This window comes from Salvelinus namaycush, chromosome 18, assembly GCF_016432855.1.
Source record: "Salvelinus namaycush isolate Seneca chromosome 18, SaNama_1.0, whole genome shotgun sequence".
Taxonomy (NCBI): Eukaryota; Metazoa; Chordata; class Actinopteri; order Salmoniformes; family Salmonidae; genus Salvelinus; species Salvelinus namaycush.
This window is the reverse complement of record NC_052324.1, coordinates 16,123,573-16,147,352: the sequence shown is the minus strand read 5'-3', so window position 1 is coordinate 16,147,352 and position 23,780 is coordinate 16,123,573. Positions and strand designations below refer to the sequence as shown.

Sequence of the window (23,780 nt, the reverse complement as noted above, 5' to 3'; positions counted from 1 at the left end):
GTTCGTACCTCTGCCCTCTCTGTCCGAGGCGGTGTACACGTTCAAGTTGGATCTTATCGATAACTTCGCGTGGAATCTGAAGCGCTGCAAAAAGGAACTCTCTAACTACAGATTCAGGAACCTCTCCTTCTTTCTCTTGGATACCTGTAAGTACCAAATTCTCTCTCATGGATCTAGTTTGTATGTCCAGTAAGCATTCCTTCAGAACGTTGTTCTCCTTTTTAAATTCATTCATTTCGGTTTCAATCTTATTGACTGTCCCTTTTAGCGCGTGTGTTTCCTTCTCCAAAGCCGCAGCTTTTTCATCACTCATCTCTAGGCTTGCCTTCAACTCTTTTATATCTTTACTAACTAATTCAAGTATACCCAGTTTGTCATTTATTGATTTTAACAGATCGGTTTCGACCTTTACCATTGCCGGTGGTGAGAATATTAGATCATCAGTGTCGGTTGAGGAGTCACGTTTTCGTTTTTGAATCGGTTCCCCTGTCTTACTCTCCGTCATGTTTGGGTGTTGCTTGTTTTCGTAATATTTGTCGATAAATGTCTCTAGTCTTAGGATTTGTTTTGTGTTATTATCCAGATTGAAGGTTATCACCCACCAGATTATTTAGTGCTAATATTTTAGTCTAATTTAGCAGATATTTCGAATATTATGTTTTATCTTGAGGTGCTCTACATAACTTCGTTCAGTCCGCCATTACCTTTACGTTACCTTTACGTCCTTTACGTCCTTACGTTGCTGGACTGATTGGTGTGACATGTGTATTTCCTATTGACCTAACCAAGACCCGTCTCCAGAACCAGCAAAATGGTTCCCGTCTCTACACCAGCATGTATTGATGTTATTCTTTATCAAAAGCTACCGCGACACTTTTAAATTTCAAACAAGCGCTCTCTCAGGGTAGCCTCTGGATACGGATCCTTGGGACGTCCCTACCCTTAACCCCTAACCCTTAACTGAACCATTGCAAATTCAACTTCAATGGAGTAGGGACATCCCAGGGATAATATACTGTAGCCTATGTTCATCATAGATGTTTTCCTGTGAATATTCTTCAATTGCTGTAATTTATTGTGTAGGCTGTATGAGGGTATCAAACTGTTGATCCGTTTATACCAGGGGTGAGCATTACTATCACATCTGCCAAGGAAGGAGGGGCGGCAGGGTAGCCTAGTGGTTAGAGCGTTGGGCTAGTAACCGAAAGGTTGCAAGTTCAAATCCCCGAGCTGACAAGGTACAAATCTGTCGTTCTGCCCCTGAACAAGGCAGTTAACCCACTGTTCCTAGGCCATCATTGAAAATAAGAGTTTGTTCTTAACTGACTTGCCTAGTTAAATAAATGTTAAAAATGTAAGTCGCTCTGGATAAGAGCGTCTGCTAAATGACTTAAATGTAAATGAAGGAGCCACCTTCTCACCTGATTGAACTAAATTACACCAAAACAACGAGTGAAATTAGTGAGTATTGTAAACATAAGTGTTTATTTGTATATACATGAGTATATATATGAATCTATAATTATGTAAGAGGAAATAATGTACAATGCATAGCAAAATCTCTGTACAAACCAATAAATAATGCCAGGTCAACAAATACATAAACAAAGACAATTCCATATGACATCTTAATATTGTCATGAGACATGACACTGCAAATACATATAAAGGTTTTTAACTCTATGATAATGGCAACAGATTCTGCCAAAGTAATATGCAGAGTAGGACCAGTCATTCCAGGTAAAGCAAAGCAGGCTCCAGTAAATGATGAATAACACCACAAAACAATCAGTGATCAATCAAGTGGTAGTAAACAAGCATAAAATATACTGAACCATTTCAAATGTCAAGAGTCAAATGAGTTACTGTTACTATTCAGGACGGTGGTCCAGTTTCTCCAAGGGTAACCAGTAATAACCACACTGCCACCTTGGCTTGAACAGTATATCTGAGGTTCTTAGAATGTTGTTGTAGTGTTCAGAACATAACACTCAGAAATGGCCATCTCCCCAAGAAAAATCAAGTGATAGAGAAATGAAACAAACATTGTATTTTGAGAGTAACAGACCCCTCGTCCTCCCTCCCTCCCTCACCCACTCTACTCATCTCTTTGGTACATATAGGGAGGGGTAAACCAGCCACCTTTCTCCATGGCCTGAAATATTTTCTACCACCACATGGACCTCTATCTATTCTCCGTCAGGGTTGAGTTTTCCCCATTTAATTGTGTCATAATGGAGAGAGAGACAGAGAGAGAATGTGTGTTCACAGTGCTCTGCATAGAAGAGAGCCAATCGGAGTAATCGGCAAAGACCCAATCACAGTGTAAGGGAGCAAATCACAGTGAGGGAGTTCGATTAAGTGCACCAGGCTATGGCCCATGACGTGAATGGGCCAAAGCGGTGAGGGAGGAGTACCTTTCTCAAATCGAATTGTAATTTGTGCCGCTCGGTCATGTTGTCAACAAGGCAGCATCATGCATCGTTCAGAAACATACATCTCTTTTTCCATAAAATATGTTTGAATCTTCTAATTAGTTTTCATTGGGAAGGCAGTTAAAGCCTTTTTTATCAAAAGCAATCACTTCTGCATGTGAAAACACAGAATCCTAGTCATTAAACTATGTGCTTAACCTACGTCACTTTTGTTTAGAGCCAACTTCGCCATCGGCCATAACAGGGAACATGGCTCACTCCTAGGAGGCAACCCGGTTACAAAACTAATGCAATTAAAGCTATCCCAGTTCACCCGGGTGAAGTCTGGGGCATTAATTGAATACCCTCAGTGACACAGCCCAGAAGAGATAACCAATCATTATGCTATGTATGTCCCCCCAAAAAGAACTCTTAACATCATGGGAGAGTTTCCACCATATTGCTATTACTCATCTCTATGGTCCTACCATGGTCATCAAGGAAAGGACACACATTTAAAAGGCAACTGAAGGGGTTGGGACCAGCATACAGCACTGAGCAATAAAGGCATGTAATGTCAGTGAAATGACAAACAACTTTTTGGTCGTCTATTTCATGACATAAAAAGACCACTGGCATGCTCGTAATAATTTCAGAGTTGGTGTCATTGCTCTCACTCTGTCTGCTTGTAAGTAAGAAGAAGCTTGTTTGGGGTTTGATGCACTGCTTTCTTTTGAGGCGAGAATTGTTAACTCCTCTTGCATGATTGGGCAGCCATAAGGGGAATCCTCAGGCAGTTACAGATTATACATGATACCACTATCCCACTGTCAGTACTGGGATGTAAACCGTTGTTTTCCATACAGAGATAGTCCAGTAGGGACAGGGTGGTATGAAATGCTGTCCTCTGAGCCCCTGAATCACTCAGTGATACTCAATACCATGCAGTCGTATGAAAGTCCCAAAGTCATGCCTTTCCTCACCCCAAAAAGTTTTTTTAAAATTAAGGTGAATTATTGACCTTTAGAAAATGTACATTTAGCAGCAGCCCCATAGCAAAGGAAAGGGTGGCAAAAAAAACTAAAGCAATAGCCTAACTGTAATGGGAACATCGTCAAACATAAAGGTCCATTGCAAAGTAATGCTGATATTATGCTATCACGTTTTTCTCTTATTTTTCCCCTACCTCTCTGTAATCTTTCTAATGTTTATTTTGAGCATATTGAGCCCCATTGCTACATCCTTCTTCCTTGTAGTGGTTATAATTGAATATAACAAGATGTGTCTCTTGGCTGCTCTTAATAGAGTGTACACTATTCACACCTTGTTTGCTCTGAAATGGGCACAGACTTGAACCTATATTCAATATGGCAGCATCTGCAGTAAACTCTTCAAACTTACAAAGGAGCACCTCTCTATCTAATCACAACAGGCCACTTTAGTTTTCTGTACGTTCCTTGTGCTCCTGTTTTACTGTATTTACTAACACCCCTCTTATCATCACAGAGTCAGAGAGAGTATGTAACATGACCAGATATTCCAAATATCTGTAAACACCATTGACACAAACTCAGGCACGAAGGGTTAGGGACAGCACATTGTTAAGCTCCCAATAATCAAGGCCTGAGCCAAGAAGACATCAGTCTCTTCAGGCTTGTCTGGAGAGTCCTGGTCTGGACACAATTGTGTTGATACCGGTAATTGCTTCTCCTGCTTTGCTGCCTGCTTATGATGCATGCAGACAGTTCTTGTTTTCCACTAGGCTCCGTCTCTAGTGTAGTTATCAGATACTTTAGTGTAGGTGGATTTAGAGGGCCTTAATCCAGAAGACTGACAGGGAGCTGGGACACTCGCCCTCAGAAGATCCCTTTGGCAATTTTCAGGCCCTTCTGCTTCATGCGGGGCAGCGTACAGCTGGCTACACTCTTGGCCCGGCCTGTCTTGGATGAGGTACGTTTCTTCAGCACGAAGTTATAGTTGGCGGTAGAGTTCATGGCATAGAACACGTTGGCATTGTCTGGGATCTGCAGCTCTATAGGGTGAGAGGAGAGGTGTATATATTGTTAGTAAAAACATTTGTTTTCCAGGTAAGTAATGAATAAATTAGGACACTATACAAGATGGATGGAGATAAGTGTCAGTGGTAAGAACAACAAATTGATATACTATTAATGACAATCTGTTTGAATGATAATGAAAAGTATTATATGGGTGAAAACGAAATATGAAAAGGTCCAATGCAGCCATTTTTATCTCAATATCATTTGGGTTGGCGCCCCCCCTTGGGTTGTGCCGTGGCGAAGATCTTTGTGGGCTATACTCGGCCTTGTCTCAGGATGGTAAGTTGGTGGTTGAAGATATCCCTCTAGTGGTGTGGGGGCTGTGCTTTGGCAAAGTGGGTGGGGTTATATCCTGCCTGTTTGGCCCTGTCAGGGGGTATCATTGGATGGGGCCACCGTGTCTCCTGACCCCTCCTGTCTCAGTATGCTTCAGTAGTTTATGTGTCGTTGGGCTAGGGTCAGTCTGTTAAATATGGAGTATTTCTCCTGTCTTATCCGGTGTCCTGTGTGAATTTAAGTATGCTCTCTCTAATTCTCTCTTTCTCTCTTTCTCTCTTTCTCTCTCTCGGAGGACCTGAGCCCTAGGCCCATGCCTCAGGACTACCTGGCATGATGACTCCTTGCTGTCTCCAGTCCACCTGGCCGTGCTGCTGCTCCAGTTTCAACTGTTCTGCCTGCGGCTATGGAACCCTGACCTGTTCACCGGACGTGCTACCTGTCCCAGACCTGCTGTTTTCAACTCTCTAGAGACAGCAGGAGCGGTAGAGATACTCTCAAAGCCAACTGACATTTACTTCTGAGGTGCTGACTTGTTGCACCCTCGACAACTACTGTGATTATTATTATTTGATCATGCTGGTCATTTATGAACATTTGAACATCTTGGCCATGTTCTGTTATAATCTCCACCCGGCACAGCCAGAAGAGGACTGGCCACCCCTCATAGCCTGGTTCCTCTCTAGGTTTCTTCCTAGGTTTTGGCCTTTCTAGGGAGTTTTTCCTAGCCACCATGCTTCTACACCTGCATTGCTTTCTGTTTGGGGTTTTAGGCTGGGTTTCTGTACAGCACTTTGATATATCAGCTGATGTAAGGGCTATATAAATACATTTTATTTTATTTGCATATTTCCGTTAGGGAACGCCTACTTTGAAGTGTGCATGTGCAATAACTCAATTCGCATTTGCACTCCTAAACAACGCAATTTTTAAAAACTCTGGCAAAGGGTAAAGTCTACAAAACTTAGTCCACTCTGTTCGTTACATATTTTTGTTTTGGGAATTGAAAACTGCATTGAGATTAAATGTTTCATCGATGAGAAAATTTGCAGAATGTCGTCCAAAATCCATCTCGTTCCATCTTCTCCCACTGCCGGCCACTGGGCTTCCTCTCACTACCATCGTTGGTAGTGAGTGGAAACGCCAAGCGGATGCTTCACATTTATACATCCAGTGAAATATCTGTCTCATTGTTCTATCTGTGGCACTATTTTCAAAGTAACATCATCACGTGATCAACGACATCTGAAGTGTTTTTTCACACCGGTGTTGCAAAAAGCGAGATCCCACTGATTTCGCTGTGTTTCCAATGCTTTCTTCGATTCCAAGCTGCTTTCAAACACCGACCTCTACTGGACATCGTACTTACAATGAATGTAGTTAGGATTTTTAAATTAAGTGTAACCTGAACGGTAGCTCAGCAGGTTGAGTCGGGTTCTTTGGGACTGCCATTTTAGATTTAAGATAGATTTAAGAAGAAAGTTAAGCAAAGTTGATATTCCTCAAAAAGGTTATTGGAAATGTTCTTGCGCTATTTCTTATGTTTCTCCTTAAGTAAAAAGTTAAGAATTTCGATTCTTGAAAATAAAGTTAATGGAAAGATAGCTAAACTCATAAAAGAGTTTGAACATTGCTTTAACATTCACTCACAAACTTAATCTGAAAGTTTCAGTATTGATTATTTTAAACCCAAGAACATGTTTTAGAACTGTAGTCTCTGAAGGAAATATGCTAACATAATTGCCATTGCTAGCTAGATCGCAAGCTAAAACGATTGCCTAGCAACAAACATCTTAAGATTTGTAAGAAGATATTTGAGAAGTTCGTAAGAAAATCATTAAATCTTAAGATATTGTTGAGGAATTGCACTTACGAAATATTTTATGAACGTATTTTTTTTTCTTAAGAAGGGATAGCAATTAAGTACCTTACTGTGATTGTTTTCAATTAAAATGGTCAAAGAGAAACAAAAATAGCTTATTAGCAAAGAGACACTTCTCAAGGAAGAATTTTGCTAGGACTGTCTGGGAGGGATCAAATCAAATTTTATTGGTCACATACACATGTTTAGCAGACGTTATTGCAGGGTGTAGCGAAATTCTTGTAACTGCTTGGTCTGAGTGGGGAGGGGAAAACAGTAAACCAGCTGTTATTGGCAGAGAAGTTTGGAACTCTTTTTTTATTGGTCCATTAACTAATTTACCCCCTGGTGATGTCACCAGGCAGGCCAAAACTCCAACCAGCTCTTACACTAAATGGGCATTAATATCATTTTCATAATTTCACAGTACCTCATATTATGGAAATATAAAACACAGGAAATCAAGTTTTTGGGCCTTTAACATATTTTTGGTAAATTATCATATTACCTTTTTCTTCAGAGATTATCTGCATCAGCTCATAGTCCTCAGCTTTCTCTCGCTCCAGGTTGTGTTTCACCATGGCTTTCCTGATGACTGCTGGCGTCTTGTCCTGACTGGTCACCTGCACCAGGAGATAAAGAACACATTTTTAGTTGACATATAAAACTGATTTGCCTGAAATCTCGTCTCTGGCCCCGACATTGTTCATTGAATCAACCGCCCTCTGCTAACAATTAACATTTTCCACAACATTTCACAAGAAATGAATCTATCAATCTACAATAACTCTCTCCTGCTCCTCCTCCTTGGTCTTACCAGGATGCTCTTGTACATGTTGCCGTTGTCCACCTCCAGGCTGACTCTGATGATGCAGCAGTCATCCACCTGCTGGTTGTAGCGGGGCAGGGAGTAGCAGGATACGGCTGAGACGGAGCGCTTGTGGGAGTGGGAGGCGCCTGGGAGAGGAGTGGAGGAGGACACAGAGGAGGACGAAGCGCTGCTGGAGCCTGAACCGGAACCCATCCCTGAGGTGTCTAGAGACGACAGGGAGGTGGACTCCCAAAACTAGAGACGGAGAGAGAGAGATTGATTACAACCATTTACAGTCCACAGAACAAGCTTCTGTTTGCAGAGTGGCATGCTGCAATAAACAAATAAAATGTGAAATGTGAAAGTATGAGTCGTAAGTATAAAGATAATGGGGGTGAGAAGCTGAGAAGTAATGTCTGTGATGAGACAGTAGTGAGGAGGTTAGAAAAGAAGAAACCCCCTCGTGTGAGAGTGAGAGGGTTAGAAAGAAGAAACCCCCTCGTGTGAGAGTGAGAGGGTTAGAAAGAAGAAACCCCCACGTATGAGAGTGAGAGGGTTAGAAAGAAGAAACCCCCTTGTGTGAGAGTGAGAGGGTTAGAAAGAAGAAACCCCCTCGTGTGAGAGTGAGAGGGTTAGAAAGAAGAAACCCCCTCGTGTAAGAGTGAGAGGGTTAGAAAGAAGAAACCCCCTCGTGTGAGAGTGAGAGGGTTAGAAAGAAGAAACCCCCTTGTGTGAGAGTGAGAGGGTTAGAAAGAAGAAACCCCCTCGTGTTAGAGTGAGAGGGTTAGAAAGAAGAAACCCCCTTGTGTGAGAGTGAGAGGGTTAGAAAGAAGAAACCCCCTCGTATGAGAGTGAGAGGGTTAGAAAGAAGAAACCCCCTTGTGTGAGAGTGAGAGGGTTAGAAAGAAGAAACCCCCTCATGTTAGAGTGAGAGGGTTAGAAAGAAGAAACCCCCTTGTGTGAGAGTGAGCGGGTTAGAAAGAAGAAACCCCCTTGTGTGAGAGTGAGAGGGTTAGAAATAAGAAATCCCCTTGTGTGAGAGTGAGAGGGTTAGAAAGAAGAAACCCCCTCGTGTGAGAGTGAGAGGGTTAGAAAGAAGAAACCCCCTCGTGTTAGAGTGAGAGGGTTAGAAAGAAGAAACCCCCTCGTGTGAGAGTGAGAGGGTTAGAAAGAAGAAACCCCCTCGTGTGAGAGTGAGAGGGTTAGAAAGAAGAAACCCCCTCGTATGAGAGTGAGAGGGTTAGAAAGAAGAAACCCCCTCGTGTTAGAGTGAGAGGGTTAGAAAGAAGAAACCCCCTCGTGTGAGAGTGAGAGGGTTAGAAAGAAGAAACCCCTTTGTGTGAGAGTGAGAGGGTTAGAAAGAAGAAACCCCCTCATGTTAGAGTGAGAGGGTTAGAAAGAAGAAACCCCCTTGTGTGAGAGTGAGCGGGTTAGAAAGAAGAAACCCCCTTGTGTGAGAGTGAGAGGGTTAGAAATAAGAAATCCCCTTGTGTGAGAGTGAGAGGGTTAGAAAGAAGAAACCCCCTCGTGTGAGAGTGAGAGGGTTAGAAAGAAGAAACCCCCTCGTGTTAGAGTGAGAGGGTTAGAAAGAAGAAACCCCCTCGTGTGAGAGTGAGAGGGTTAGAAAGAAGAAACCCCCTCGTGTGAGAGTGAGAGGGTTAGAAAGAAGAAACCCCCTCGTATGAGAGTGAGAGGGTTAGAAAGAAGAAACCCCCTCGTGTTAGAGTGAGAGGGTTAGAAAGAAGAAACCCCCTCGTGTGAGAGTGAGAGGGTTAGAAAGAAGAAACCCCCTCGTGTGAGAGTGAGAGGGTTAGAAAGAAGAAACCCCCTCGTGTAAGAGTGAGAGGGTTAGAAAGAAGAAATCCCCTCGTGTGAGAGTGAGAGGGTTAGAAAGAAGAAACCCCCTCGTGTAAGAGTGAGAGGGTTAGAAAGAAGAAACCCCCTCGTATGAGAGTGAGAGGGTTAGAAAGAAAAGGCTGCTGAGTGGAAGTACCGTGAAGTTGGGATCAGGGGTCTGCCACTCTTTCCCCAAAGCAGAGACGGAATGTTTTACTGAGGATGTAGAGGTCTATAGAGGGAATCACAGCCACAGTTAGCCAAAAGTGTGACCGGTAAAGTAAGTACATGGGGCAGTGTCAACTCACATGGCCCTTAATCATTATAGAAGATTAATTCAAAGACATGACGATGTCAGGACTGAAATTGCTGCAGTGATGCTGTAATTTCAGTATCTCAGAAAAAAAATCAAGATGGATGTGTGCGGCATTATGAAATGCCTCTGCATCTGGTGGGAGTGTTCTCCTCCCCCCCATGTGACCATGGCCCGCCTCCTCACCTTTCTCTCTTGGGCGTCCGGTGAGTCAGACAGGAAGCTGGAGTTGACATCCTCCAGGTCAGAGCCGCTGGAGCCGGCTGAGGTGACGCTGAGGGTGTCCCCACTATCAACTCCCCCTCCCTGGTACGGTCTGAAGTGGGACTGGTCAAACGACTTGGAGTGGGGGCTTCCTGCACTGCTGCAGCTGGCCTCAGTTAACTGGCGACTGGAGATGGAGGAAAACACAGAGACGTATAAGAACCGGACCTCTAAAAACATCAGACTGTACACAATGGAAAACACTGGGTAAGGATGTACGCTAAAAATGTCATTACTAATTTTCAACTACACTGAACAAAAATATAAACGCGACATGCAACAATTTCAAAGATTTTTACTGAGTTACAGTTCTTGCAAATCCGTCAATTGAAATAAATTCATTAGGCCCTAATCTCTGGATTTCACAGCTGGGAATAAAGGATTTGTTAGTCACAGATACCTTAAAAGAAGGTAGGGGCGTGGATCAGAAAACCAGTCAGTATCTGGTGTGACCACCATTTGCCTCATGCAATGTGACATCTCTTAGAGTTGAGAGTTGATTAGGCTGTTGATTGTGGCCTGTGGAATGTTGTCTCAGTCCTCTTCAAGGCTGTTTGAAGTTGCTGGATATTGGCGGGAACTGGAACACGCTGTACATGTCAATCCAGAGCATCCCACACATGCTCAATGGTGAGTATGCAGGCCATGGAAGAACTGGGACATTGTGAGGCCAGTTGGACGTACTGCAAAATTCTCTAAAACGACGTTGGAGGCTGCTTATGGTAGAGAAATGAACATTCAATTATCTGGCAACAGCTCTGGTGGACATTCCTGCATTCAGCATTCCAATTGCATTGTGTTGTGTGACAAAACTGCACATTTTAGAGCGGCCTTTTGTTGTGTACAGCACAAGCTGCACCTGTGTACTGATCATGCTGTTTCATCAGCTTCTTGATATGTCACACCTGTCACACCTGGATTATCTTGGCAAAGGAGAAATGCTCACTACCATGTATGGAACATTTCTGTGATCTTTTATTTCAGCTCATGAAACATGGAACCAACACTTTACATGTTGCGTTCATATTTTTGTTCAGTGTATAATACATTTAGGGATAGTGTGAAAAGTTGTCTATACTATATGGGACTTACTCGCTCCAGCGTTTCATGATGCCCCCGTTCTTCTTGGCTCTGAGAGTGTTGCTGGCAGACTCAGAAAGCGGTTCAATCTCACAGGACAAAGTGTAGCTGTGGAGAAAAGGAATGGAAATGACAACACTGTATGCCCATATAGACTTGATTCTTTTCATTTTACATTTCATAAAAATCCTTAGGCCTCTCCTCACCTCTCTGTCTCACTGAGTCTCTCCACTTCTGAGAACCAATCCCTGAAGAGGCTGTCCTGGGTGAAACTGTAGTTGTTGGACGCCAACTGCAGAAGCTTAATCTGAGCTATCACCTCAAACTCCTGCAAAGAGAGAGAGAGAGAGAGAGAGCGAGAGAGAGAGGGGGGAGGTGAGTCTGCCAGTCACCTCTGGTGGGCCACAACCAGAATACCAGAGTGTCTCCCTGTTTACCAACACCTATTTATCATAGGTACATATGAATTTAATTTACCTTTCGTCGCTTCTCAAAGTTAATAAGTCCACTCTGGAATAGAGAACAAAGAACAATAAGATGTGGGCACTATTCATGCTGCTATAAACAGAGACTTAACAAGTGGACTGAAGAGGCTACAGCATCCAGAGATAGATAGAGATAGACTCTCACCTCTGTGAAGTCTTTCATAGCCGTGTCCATCATGACCAGGTCAGTGAGGAAGGTGCCCAGGTAAGGAATGGTCCCCTGCATCACCCCCTGTGACAGAGACAGAGTCAGAGAGAGGAGTTATCAAAGAGCAGTGACCACAGGAGCAATAACACTCATCTAACCACTAGATGGCGCTATGAACACAATAACAGCATAAAGTGGTTGACTTTGGTATTTCATGTAAAAAAAAAACACCTAGACTCACCAAGTCTCTCTGCTGCTGGTGTCTCCTCTGTGCTCGTTTAGGGTTCATCTCCAGGGTGGCAAATTTGGAGGTGCCCTCCTGTAGAGAGAGAGGGAGGAGAATCTGGTTTTACAAAACTGCCTAGAACAGTGCAAAAACCAAATGTGAAACACAACTGGTAATGGCCATGATTCCATTTCAGAAGAGTAGATGGAGAGGGCTTAACTAATTCACAAATGTATGAGAGGGTGCGGTATGGGCACTGTCGAGTTAGCTCTCACGTTTCTGTGAATGGTGCAAACCAGTGTGATTCTTCACCCCAGGTAATGAGAGATTGCAATCCTACACAGGCCTGGTTGAGCTGGCCCAGATAGATAGAGCAGTAGTGGTAAGTGGGAGCAGAGGTAAGCAGGACAACGCCTTAGGATATCCCTTACAGGCTCATGCATCATTAGGGTGGGGCTCTTATCTGTACTTGCCAACTGCCTATGACGTCAGCAGGGATTCCCTCTGAACAAGCACAGGTTTCCTCTGTCAATTCACAGCCAATGTACAACTACGTCAACAAGCACCCCAGGCTTCATTGTTAGGGCCAATTCATTTACATGCCTAATAGCCTAGGAATGTGGATAGGAATACCTGTTGGAGAAACCCTCTGCTTTTTCCAATCATAATTGCTTCGTATGACATCAAAACAATTTCACCATTTCACCAGTGAAAGAATATGCTGGCAGTTAAAGAGTAACTTATGCTAAATAGGCATAACAACGACGAGGGCACTTCCTATTTCTTTGTGTAGTAATGTATTCAGGTGAGCAGACTAAATATGTTTCTCTTGGAGGATTCAGATATAACTGGATATGTTGTCTGCTATCTAATCCTCTGTGATCTTCATCAAAGAGAATATGATCTGCCTCTAGTCCTGGTAGAAGCACTGAGCCTCATGTTGAAAGAGTGCTTCTAGCACTGAGCCTCATGTTGAAAGAGTAAAATATGAATGACTACTGGTGACACGCTCTTCTTCTGCAGGCATGTGGTTAGTCATATCAAGTCCTCTCGAAACACAAACACACTGATACTTGCACTGGTGGATCTGATACACTTTAGAGAGAACACTACAAGGTAAGATTCTATACTGTGTTGTACAACTCAACTCAACTGAGAGGAGACAAGGTGTTAGCTAGTTTGTGTATTTATTTTCAGGATGCTATGGAGACCCAGCTGTACAGATAGAGATGAGGGCCAATAAAGCAGTAATGGGTCAGCCAGCCATATTTCCTGTCAACTACTTAGTTGTCAAAACCCACTTTTGACACAACCACATCCTGTTTATGCAGTCCATATCCTAAAAGATCTACTAGGTGCTGAGTAACATTTGGGTCATTTATGTGCACAATCGTTTCTACATGCACGTTTTCCCCTATGATCTTTGACCCACCTTGACCAGCAGCTCTCGGCTTAGAGAGTAGTTGTTGTCATCTGAGAAGATTTCTGACAGCTCACGGAAGGTGCGGAAATTCTCTCTGTTAGCAGAATAAGTCAAATAGGTCAAAAGATGAACCTGATATCTCAGTGGCAAAGACAAACCTAAACCACCACTGCAAAAAAACACAAAATTACATTTTAACTTCTACCATCAACCCAACCATAAACCCATGTCACTAATGATGTTTTCTTTGGTGGTTGGGGAACTTGACCATGAAACCCCCCTGGTTCAATTCATAATCTAATAGTACACCCTCCAACCCAACTGTTATCCCTCTGTTGCTGATCCCCTGTCTCACCTGGACACCTCATCCCAGGTCCTCTTGAGTCGGTGGAGAGAATTACACTGCAGGGCAGAGAGGATAGCTCTCAGAGATGAGAAGTTCTTGAGGATCCGACATTCCTAAACACAAAAACAGACATGACCAATGACCTACACATGAAACTAACTGTTGAGTGATTGAGCCAGACAGTGGGTCTAATGCCTTACCCTGGCCATCTCTATCCAGCGCTCCACCAGTCTGGCCCGCTGGGTGGGCTTCAGACAGGGGTTGCTGAGGCAGGTGGTGATGACACAGTTGGTGACACTGTTGAACTGGGCCACTGTGGCCCGAATGGTGGGGGCCAGGTGCTCCTTCCCCTTCTTATCCCGCTGGGACCAGATGCCCCCCAGGCAGTGGTAGGGGACCACCTTCTTGAACAGATCCTACAGGGGGGAGGGAGAGAAAAGGTAAGGGTAAGTAAGGGTGCGCACAAAGAAGTTGAAATTGAAGTAACTTCAAATTAAGAGGGGAATGTCTCACCGCATCCATGAGTGTGAACTGCTCAGCAACCATGATGGGGTCAAAGGACAGTAAGTTCAGGGCAGGAAGCTCGTCCTCAAAGACACTCTCTTCCTGCGTGGCGAACGGACAGCCAACCTGCTCCACTGTAAAGAAAACACAGCTGAGATAATAATCAGACTGCCTAAATGACCGTCTATATTACCAGTTCACCACAGGCCCTTAATAAGCATCAGCATCCCCATCATCCCTGATATCTCTGAGACACAGACCAGTTTAACCCTATCCTGGCTCTCACCGTTAAGGTCCGGCTCACACCGATGCCTGCGGTGGAAAAGGGCCAGCAGGTTGAGTGCACGGCGCTCCAGATCGGAGCCAGGGAAGTGTTGGTGCAGGTAGGACATCAGGTGGTGTAGACAGCTATACTGTGGAGGACTCCAGAAGTCCTCTGAGTACTGGTCCAGCCACGCCCCCAGGATGGACGACACATTGCTGCAAGACACAACCCGGATGGTAAGAGGCAGGGAATGAGGAGACGTGCAGATGACAGAGAGGGAAGAGCACCTGTGGTACATTAGAAATCTGAAAGATCAAACTGTTTGAACACGCTGGTCTCCCCAGACACTTACTGTCTGATCTCTGTGTGGTCCTCCTGAGTGTGTCTGTGCATGTCTATACCAGGCTGGTTCTGAAGCTTGGCATACCTAAGACATGAAGGACAACATCTGTCAACGTTCTACAGAGGGAACTGACACGTACACTGTGTTAGTTTGTGTGTGTTTGTGTGTACACATGCAGGTGTGGTTTTAGCTTCATAGCCGACAGTGTCTGTACCTGTTGAGTAGGAGGCCCAGCACCTGCTGGGTGGTGGCGAAGGAGCGGTAGGTGCAGAGGAAGATAGTGACGTAGGTGGAGTCCTTGCCCCTGAACGCAGACACCATGTATTCCACCAGCCTCTCCAGTGTACCAGCCTTAATGGTGCGTACTTTACATGTCTCATAAAGGCTGAGAGCAGAGTCTGTCTCCACCCCCAGCCATCGCTGCGCTTTGCTGGCCGACTGGTGCAGCTGCACTTTCCTCAGGGTGATGGTGAAGACTGCCCCCTCCTCCACCTCCTCTCCGATCTCCTGTGTCGAGCTCTACAGAAAAAATAAGACAGCAAAATGTTGGAAATACACAAGCAACGTTTGAGATCGGGCTTTGCTCTTTCTCTCTCCCTCTCTCTATCACTCACACTCATACACACACTTAGAGTGTACATCTGTGTGTCTATCAGTGGAGGCTGCTGAGGGGAGGACAGCTCATAATAATGGTTGGAATGGAGTCAATGGAATGGCATCAACCACATAGAAACCACGTTTGACGTGTTTGATACCATTCCATGAACTCCATTCCAGCCATTATCATGAGCCGTCCTCCCCTCAGCAGCCTCCACTGGGGTATATGCATAAATAACAATACTGTTCAGCAAACAGAGGTTGCTATAGATACACAGCCCAACAACACAGCCCTGCTTTACAAACAAGGAACTAACAATCAAATGTATTTATAAAGCCCTTCTTACATCAGCTGATGTCACAAAGTGCTGTATAGAAACCCAGCCTAAAACCCCAAACAGCCAGCAATGCAGGTGTAGAAGCCCAATGAAAGAGGCCATAAAACAGTTCAATGTTGTTGATTGTTGTCACCATTCGTTTTTTTCTCCAGCTTTCCAACACAGAATGTTGTAAACAGTAATGGTCATTTAAACTCACACAGTCTGACATAACCAGTACATGTAGCAGAATACATTTACATTACAGGACTTTACAGTGAGCATCCCAGGCACTTGACCCAGATAGCCAAGCAACATCGGTTTAATCACTTTTTGGCTTCCGACCTCTATGGGGGACTGGTACGTACAGTAATCTAGCATGCCACAGACATCAGTCATACCCTTACTTGTGTATCTGTCACACATTATTCATCGGAACCTTTCAGTAGCTAGGTATACAGCAGCTTCTCCCTCAGACATCTGCTGTTAGTCGTAGCCTACTCTGTACTCTCTCACCTTCAATCACACAGCTGCTCTGTTTTGCTTGGTTTCCACAGAGTGGAGCAGCTGCATTTCCAGTTCAAGTGCTATATTCCTACTATCAATGATGCAACCTATTTTTAAACAGAAGTGTTTACTGTATGTTGTTACAAATAATTTTTTACATGTTTGTAGCCTAGTGGTTAGAGCGTTGGGCCAGTAACCGTAAGGTTGCTGGATCGAATCCCCAATATGACAAGGTAAAAATCTGTTGCTCTGCCCCTGAGCAAGGCAGTTAACCCACTGTTCCCCGGGCGCCGAAGACGTGGATGTCGATTATGGCAGCCCTCTACACCTCTCTGATTCAGAGGAGTTGGGTTAAATGCGGAAGAAACATTTCAGTTGAATGCATTCAGTTATACAACTGGCTAGGTATCCCCCTTTCCCTTTCCCTTGTATGGCAGAGGCTGAGCACACCAGTACTGGACTTGACAGTGAGAGTAGCCCTTATCATCTGAGCCATACAGAAATGCTGCTGGCCTATCAATATTAACCCAATGGAACACAGCCCTGCTCTTAATATAATGGCAACCTCTCTAGGTTCATGAAGCAAGGCCACAAATCAGTGCTATTCAGATTCACCAGGTCTTGAATAGTGAAAGAATGAAAAGAAGAAAGAAACCATAATCCTAATGTAAATGTAGATTAAAGGGTTTAGATAAGATTAGGTTTGGGTGGAAAACTCTATTTGTGTAGTCTGTGTATGTGTATACAGTGATGAACTGTGGCTGCCTGTGGTATGGCTGTGCCACACAGGACCTATTTACAACTGCAGAAAAGTCAGGCGACTCTCCAGAGACCAGGTTACCATGGAAACCAGAGGAAACTCCCAAAGAGCCACAGGAACAGGGCATAAGTAGGGCCAGGAAACAGACATATAAGTGAAAACAGCTTCCCCCATTTAGCCTTAACCAGTCATATTCCCTCTTTGCCTGACTCATAGCTTAGTCAGCGACTAGCCCTAGTAGTGTGCCTTTGGTCTCAATTCCACTTTCTGTTGTTCTAACACAAAAAGAGCCACCATCACAAACATACAATATATAGATGTAGGATCTTAATTTGAGCCAGTTTGCTACAGCATGAAAGTAATCCTGCAGCAACAGGAAATGTTCATTATTATGTGGATTATAATGAATGGACATTTTTTGTAGGGGTTGATACATTTTTGTAAGGGAAAATCAAGCCTGAAATTTCAAAGTGGAAATTACAAACTTCAGAATCCTTTTTAAATCTCAAATGCATTACACCTTTTAAATGTCCTGCATTGCCGTAAAGTTATCCTGCAACAAGGTGATCAAATTAAGATCCTACATCTGTTCACCATCAGATTCAAGTAAACTACGAAGACCTTTGTCACGAACCATCTCATTGACAGATTTTCATTATTCTGTGAGTACTCGTATATGATAATACGTAATATGATAATTTTTATCAAGTGTTGATAGGCCTACTTGAGTTGATTTTGTATTAAGTGTTGGATCTTGAGTTGATTTGATCAAGTGTTGTACTTGAGCACACACTAATAGGGTGGCACCATGCATTCTAGAAGTAACCTTCCTCATCATGACAAACAGGTGCTGCTGTCACAAGGGTGTGATGATGACTAGATACTAGACAATGGTGGGAAATATCTAATAGGGAAGAAAGGAAACGAGACTCACGTGGGGAAGAGTCTCCTTTTAAACAAGTCATCAGTTTATCGGAAAGCGAATTCTAACTGGAAAGTCCATCAAAAACGAAAGAATGAAAACGAGTCTTTAATTGACAGGCCAGGAACCTGACTGTAACCACAGCAACTGCAACATTTGAATGGGTTCTGTTTTGCAAGATCACTTTTTATGCAAGACTGTGTCAGAATGAAAACTTCTATGGGGAACTTCCTCTGTCAATGCAAGTCGACAATGAGTGGTCATATTCATGGTCTCACCTACAGTATGTACTATGCATCCCACCTATATAAAAAAAATATATATCTGGATGTGTTAGCTTCAGTCAGTTAGAAACCTTATGAATAGCATGTAGCGAGGCTGTAGCCACAATGACCACATAAACAAAGCATTGATCTTTGGACTCTGAGCAACAGAGACCTCCATCCTTCAGCCAACAGTTGCAGATAATCCGTTCTATACATGTGCCTGAATACACATTGTCACATGGCACAATTGCAGCTAATGCACATAGCATCGCTATAACAATCTACTTTTCATAATTGTATTTCAGTAGTTTGTTGATAGTGTTGGCTATTGGGAAATTGTTGGCAAATCCACAGCTGGTTTCATAATCATCCTCTCCTCCAGTTGTTCAGGGAACTGACACATAGAAAGTCCACACCAGAAAGAGATCTACTCCGAAATAAAGTAAACAAATCCACAACACAAGCAATAGTGCAGTCCAACAGTACGGGCAGCAGCAGCTTCCGCTCACACACAATGGCTGTTGAAAGCCAATGAGATCATGTACAGCTTAGGATCACTTTTTTCTAGAGCAAAATCTCAACTACAAACACAAATATACACACAAATTACACAAACTTTGCAGAAAATGTCCCGTAGACATCAATTTATGATTTACACAAAACTTAGTACGCAAGGGTAAAATGCGCGTGTGCATTATCTGCTTGTCTTGCTCATTTTCTTTTGAGTGCTGTTCTTTAAGAGAGGGCCTGTGAGCACAAGAGAGTTGAATGTTCAGAATGTTCTTTGTTCTATGTGAATTCATATCAGGAGCTATATCCACAAAAATTATATTTGGAATAGTCAGACAGAACAAGGCCTACATCCTTGCTATAACATTAGTAGCCTACGGTTTGGGACATAAGTAGGAATTCATGTTTGGAAGTAAGTCAAAGACAACTACTTACTTGGTATTAAGTTTCAAAAACTTCCAGGATGCAGGCCTAAACATTCCAGACACTGTCTGTTTCTTTCATTCAACCTTCCTGAACCTCAGTGCCACTCTCCCTCTCTTTCACTTGCTGTCCCTCTTCCTCTCCCTTTCCCTTGCTCTCCCTTTCTGTCTCCATTCAAATGAGCTACAAATCGACCTACAGTTTCTCATTACAGTACTCAGTCACTCTTCCGCCTGCAGTCTGCAGTCTTCAGGATAAGATCCAACAAACAATGGTCTCCTTAACAAAAGGACATTTGTAGAGCATTTCCACAAACACACACACACATACATAAACACACACAAAACAACAACAAAGTATGTAATTAACTATTCGGAGGGAGAGTATGATTTGCTTTTTACTTATTTGTTTGACAAATGATATGTCCAATTTGTTCATTACCACATATGTGGAAATACCCTAATATTTTAATTATTGCATATTATTAACAATAACACTTTTCAATTACGGTCCGTCATCTTTTACCAAGGAGAATTTGTGCCAATATCACCAGTTTAATCTCTTTGATTGACCTAAAAACTCAAAACCGAAATAAACAATTAGCTATAAAGTGCAGTACTTTATCATCATAACAGTTTATTGGCTAGATGACTATGCATCATGGCTAATGGACAAGGGCCAAAGGAAGGACACACATATACAGGGTGAGGACATCATCCACAAGACAAAGGGCCTCCTCCTCTCTACCCTTGGTTGTACCACTATCAGTAATGTCATATTTCAGATGACAGAATGACCATAACAGTATCAATCTTATGCCAAGCCTGTGACACAGCACTCCTGAGATAGACCGAGTTATTTACAGACTCCCACTACACCATCATTTCAGCTCAAGGATATATAACTGCATATGTGTTACAGGGGCTATAGGGGTCCTAAAGCAATCAACAGCCATTGGCTGAAGTGTCAAATGAATTTCAATGGACTGAGTTTCTTTATACACAACTGAACCATTGAATTCCAATACTGTACATTCACCTACTCAGCTGAAGGAGAAGAATGGCTGTGATTGTAGAGGCAGCTCCTAGGCCAATGAAAGAGGGGGATTAAGCATTAGGTAATTGTGTTACTGGAGAGGATTAGATTATAGGAGAGAGAGTTAGTGCATGTAGGAGTGGAGACTGAATTGCCCTCTACACTTGTGACAAATGAAGGAAACATACTGTCTTTAATAATAATGGAGCGTTTGAGTTCCTGCCTTTCGTTTCACAAGCTTGTTGAAACTCTTAATTAAGGCAGCATTTATTCTTCAGAAGGATATTGAACATATTTAGAAACATGCATGCCAGACGGTGGTGTTACTGGTAACATACAGTAAGTACACACACACACGGTTTGTAAACGCACTTTCCCAGAATTACAGATGTTTTGCCTGCCAATTCTTGATCTGATGTAACAACTAACAACATTCAAAGTCACTGTATCAATTACGCTCTCGTCCTCATCTGATCTCCTCTGATCGAAGGAGGCATTATGTAAGGCCAACCAATTTGATTAGTCATCCCCAATGCTTTATTTGCGGCAACTTCTCAGTGAAAAACAACTGTTAAAAGTACAGACCCATAGTATAATACGTATGTGCTGAAGTATATGTACTTCTTTACACGTTCCCCATCTGCCTATAAGGCCAGTATTGAGCATCAGCAGATAGTAGCCTAAGTTAGAAGGAACATATCCCACTCTTTTGAATCTTCCTTTGAAATGTGGGTAGTACAGGACACTCAGGACTTATGTCATGATAACAACCATATAAAAACCCTGAAACATCACTATGAACTTCAGTAGGCCTACATTTTATACATTTTGATAAGACTCAAAATCAATAGGATACTACCACATCCCAAATGTTCAGTTTAGGGACACTAGCTATAGGCCATGAGCCTATAATTACTGATTCGGTATTGATGTAGAGTTCTTTACGCACAGCTCACTGGCTTACCTCAAATAGTGGTAGGTCAGGGTCCAAATGGGTAAAACTGTGAAGAACCACCGGGCTTTCGTCCTCGCCAACCTCCAGCTTTACCCCATCCCAAATATTTCGCACCTTCCATGTTCCAGCATCAAACATCTCATCGAGGTATCCTGATTTGATGTTTTGCGCATCCGAGTACATCCCCATAAAGTGGACCATTGATAAAGGATACGATTATGGCAGGCAATCGCTGCTGTGACAACCTATCTTGGTCGTACATCCATAGTTCCTTCGTATGATAGGCTACAATAACATTATTTTTTACCATGGACCCACCCACACAGTAAAAACGGACTTATATAGACGGAGTATGCTACTGTACTAAAGGCAAGCGCCTCGACCTACTGTACTTGGTAATACATGACTCAGTTACGGAAAGTGCTTCATAGCTCCACCTTTCTTACGGTACCCGTCCCTCGGGGAATCGTTGTTACTATTATGTCGCTGAGGAAACCGTCTCCAGAGAAGGTATTGTATATTAATACATTCGTCCGGTTAAAATGTATTCACTGCATGTATCCATTACGCGCAACAACAGAGGTATTATACCTCAGTAGAAATATAAAAGTATAGAACACAACTAGAGCGTATAGGCCACCAAAACCTTACAATAAATCTAATGGATGGACCATAGTCAGTGAAGCATTTTGAAGGCAAGTGAATCCTTTAGACGTTATGTAACTCACACGGAATGGGTGAGTATAACAGTACAACTACAATTAGAGCTGGGGTATTTTTACAATTGTGCAATGACTCCTAAGCAATTATATTGAGGTGAGGCAACAACTACAAGTAACATTCAATACTTTTCTCCTATTTTGAAAACAGCTGGTTATCTAAAAAAGATGATAAGGTTGCAGGTCAAAGGAATGGTATCATTAGGGGTATAATTGTATGTTCTGTGGATGAGTGCTCATGTCATCTCCAACATTGACTGGATAGACAATTTTGATGGTATTTCTCTAGAGTGACACTTCCCTCTGCTGGTCAGAATTGGAACACACTTGGAACCTCTTAAGAACCAAACATTACTACAACACATTGCAAAATACAATATTCAACAACATACACTAATCTAAGTGTGAGAAAGAAAATAAAAACAGGTGTGACTATGACAACATCTGCTTTAACAACAGGGGGTGTTTTCTCCAATACATTCCTGAGCCCACATTTTCTCCCATGTCCCATCATTCAGCAGCACAATATAGAGATTACTGGTGCTGCTATGATTCAGATTCACAAATCTCTCCCTGAACAGCTGTATTGGATGAGGAGATACAGAAAGAGAGAGGAGAGAGAGAGAGTGAAATGGATGGGGTAGGGAGAGGGAGAGTTGTCAGCATGGAGGTGCAACCAGTTGGCTACCTTTTGCCCTCCTATGATTGAACCACAGTCCATCCCTCTTCCATTTGTCAGGCTTCCTGCTTGAATCAATAAACAGTGTTGTTCTGCTATGGCAGATACCCCAACATGGTTTACTCTCAGTAAGTGCTCATGTACTAACTGTACTATTACAACTAACCTATAACTACAAAATACAGAATTATGATCATATCACACAGAACAGAAACAACAAAGCCAAGCTATTGGATAATATGCCACTGCTAAATGTGAGGAACACATACTGTATGCACACATGCACATGCTCAGGCTCATAAAAAAATGTCATTTATCAAAGAAACTCAAATATTTCCGGCATAATATTGAGTGTATCAGAGTTGATAGCTACCTTTCGGTCTACCTCTCTGCGTCTCACAGTAATGAAGGCAGCCTGGCACATAGACTGAGTCCTACAGCAGTCTCCACCCCTCAGCAGTCCACAGGTCCACTGAGCCCACCACATCACTGCTTCCCTCAGAACCAAGGAATAAGACTGGAGAATAAAACCGGACCGGGACAGAGAACCAAAAGCACGGCTTAGGGCTGTCCCTTCTCCCCCCTCCCCAGTCACAGATTGGGTGACCACCTCAGGCCCACTCCAGTGGGTGTTTACTTAAACAATTGTGTCAACACGCAAGAAACTGAACAATAAAATATTAACTTCTACTAAAAAATGATAGGGATTCCAAAAAGCCTGTTCATAGCTTGTAAGAGTGAAGAAACTGTCCCATTGTTCAATTGCAAATTACAACTATAAACGGTACTTTACAGTGCCTTCAGAAATTATTCACACCCCTTGACTTCTTCCACATTTTGTTGTGTTACAGCCTGAATTTAAAAGTAATTACATTGAGATTTGTTGTCACTGGCCTACACACACTACCTCATAATGTGAAAGTGGAATTATGTTTTTCGGAATTTTTACAAATTAATAAAAAATGTATATCTGAAATGTCTTGAGTCAATAAGTATTCAACCCTTTTGTTATAGCAAGCCTAAAAAAGTTCAGGAGAAAGAAATTGCTTAACAAGTCACATAATACGTTGCATGGACTCACTCTGTGTGCAATAATAGTGTTCAACATGATTTTTGAATGACTACCTCATCTCTGTACCCCACACATATAAAGACCAGAGAGGTTTTCCAATGCCTCGCAAAGAAGGGCACCTATTGGTAGATTGGTAAAAAAGAAAAAAAGTAGACATTGAATATCCCTTTGTGCATGGTGAAGTTATTAATTACACTTTGGATGGTGTATCAATACACCCAGTCACTACAAAGATACAGACCCTAACCCTAACTCAGTTGCCGGAGAGGAAGGAAACCGCTCAGGGATTTTACCATGAGGCCAATGGTGACTTTAAAACAGTTACAGAGTTTAATGGCTGTAATAGGAGAAAACTGAGAATGG

General features: G+C 42.8%; 1 protein-coding gene across 3 annotated transcripts; it reads right to left on the bottom strand.

The window, feature by feature from the left end:
- Positions 1 to 1,466: 1,466 nt before the first annotated feature.
- On the bottom strand, positions 1,467 to 22,920 carry LOC120063146 (ral guanine nucleotide dissociation stimulator-like). Of its 3 annotated transcripts, none has more exons than XM_039013334.1 (18): positions 22,719 to 22,920; positions 14,870 to 15,174; positions 14,665 to 14,739; positions 14,334 to 14,527; positions 14,057 to 14,181; positions 13,744 to 13,959; positions 13,553 to 13,656; positions 13,207 to 13,291; positions 11,790 to 11,867; positions 11,546 to 11,632; positions 11,393 to 11,425; positions 11,122 to 11,243; positions 10,928 to 11,023; positions 9,758 to 9,962; positions 9,416 to 9,490; positions 7,429 to 7,677; positions 7,120 to 7,234; positions 1,467 to 4,446 (listed from the first exon to the last, which is right to left on the bottom strand). In XM_039013334.1, exons 1-18 carry the CDS (start codon positions 22,830 to 22,832, stop codon positions 4,271 to 4,273), a joined length of 2,454 nt encoding a protein of 817 aa, XP_038869262.1. In that variant the 5' UTR covers positions 22,833 to 22,920; the 3' UTR covers positions 1,467 to 4,270. The 3 variants fall into 3 exon arrangements, with proteins under 3 accessions (XP_038869262.1, XP_038869260.1, XP_038869261.1); XM_039013332.1 differs by lacking the exon at positions 22,719 to 22,920 and adding an exon at positions 20,957 to 22,020; XM_039013333.1 differs by lacking the exons at positions 9,416 to 9,490; positions 22,719 to 22,920 and adding an exon at positions 20,957 to 22,022.
- Between the last annotated feature and the right edge of the window lie 860 nt (positions 22,921 to 23,780).

Coding starts and splice junctions, on each gene's coding strand:
- LOC120063146 (XM_039013332.1), bottom strand. CDS start 21,148: ATGGTCCACTTTATGGGGATGTACTCGGATGCGCAAAACATCAAATCA. Junction 13,657..13,743: donor GCTGGATAGAGATGGCCAGG/GTAAGGCATTAG, acceptor TTTTGTGTTTAG/GAATGTCGGATCCTCAAGAA. Junction 11,868..13,206: donor GCCGAGAGCTGCTGGTCAAG/GTGGGTCAAAGA, acceptor CTCTCTCTACAG/GAGGGCACCTCCAAATTTGC.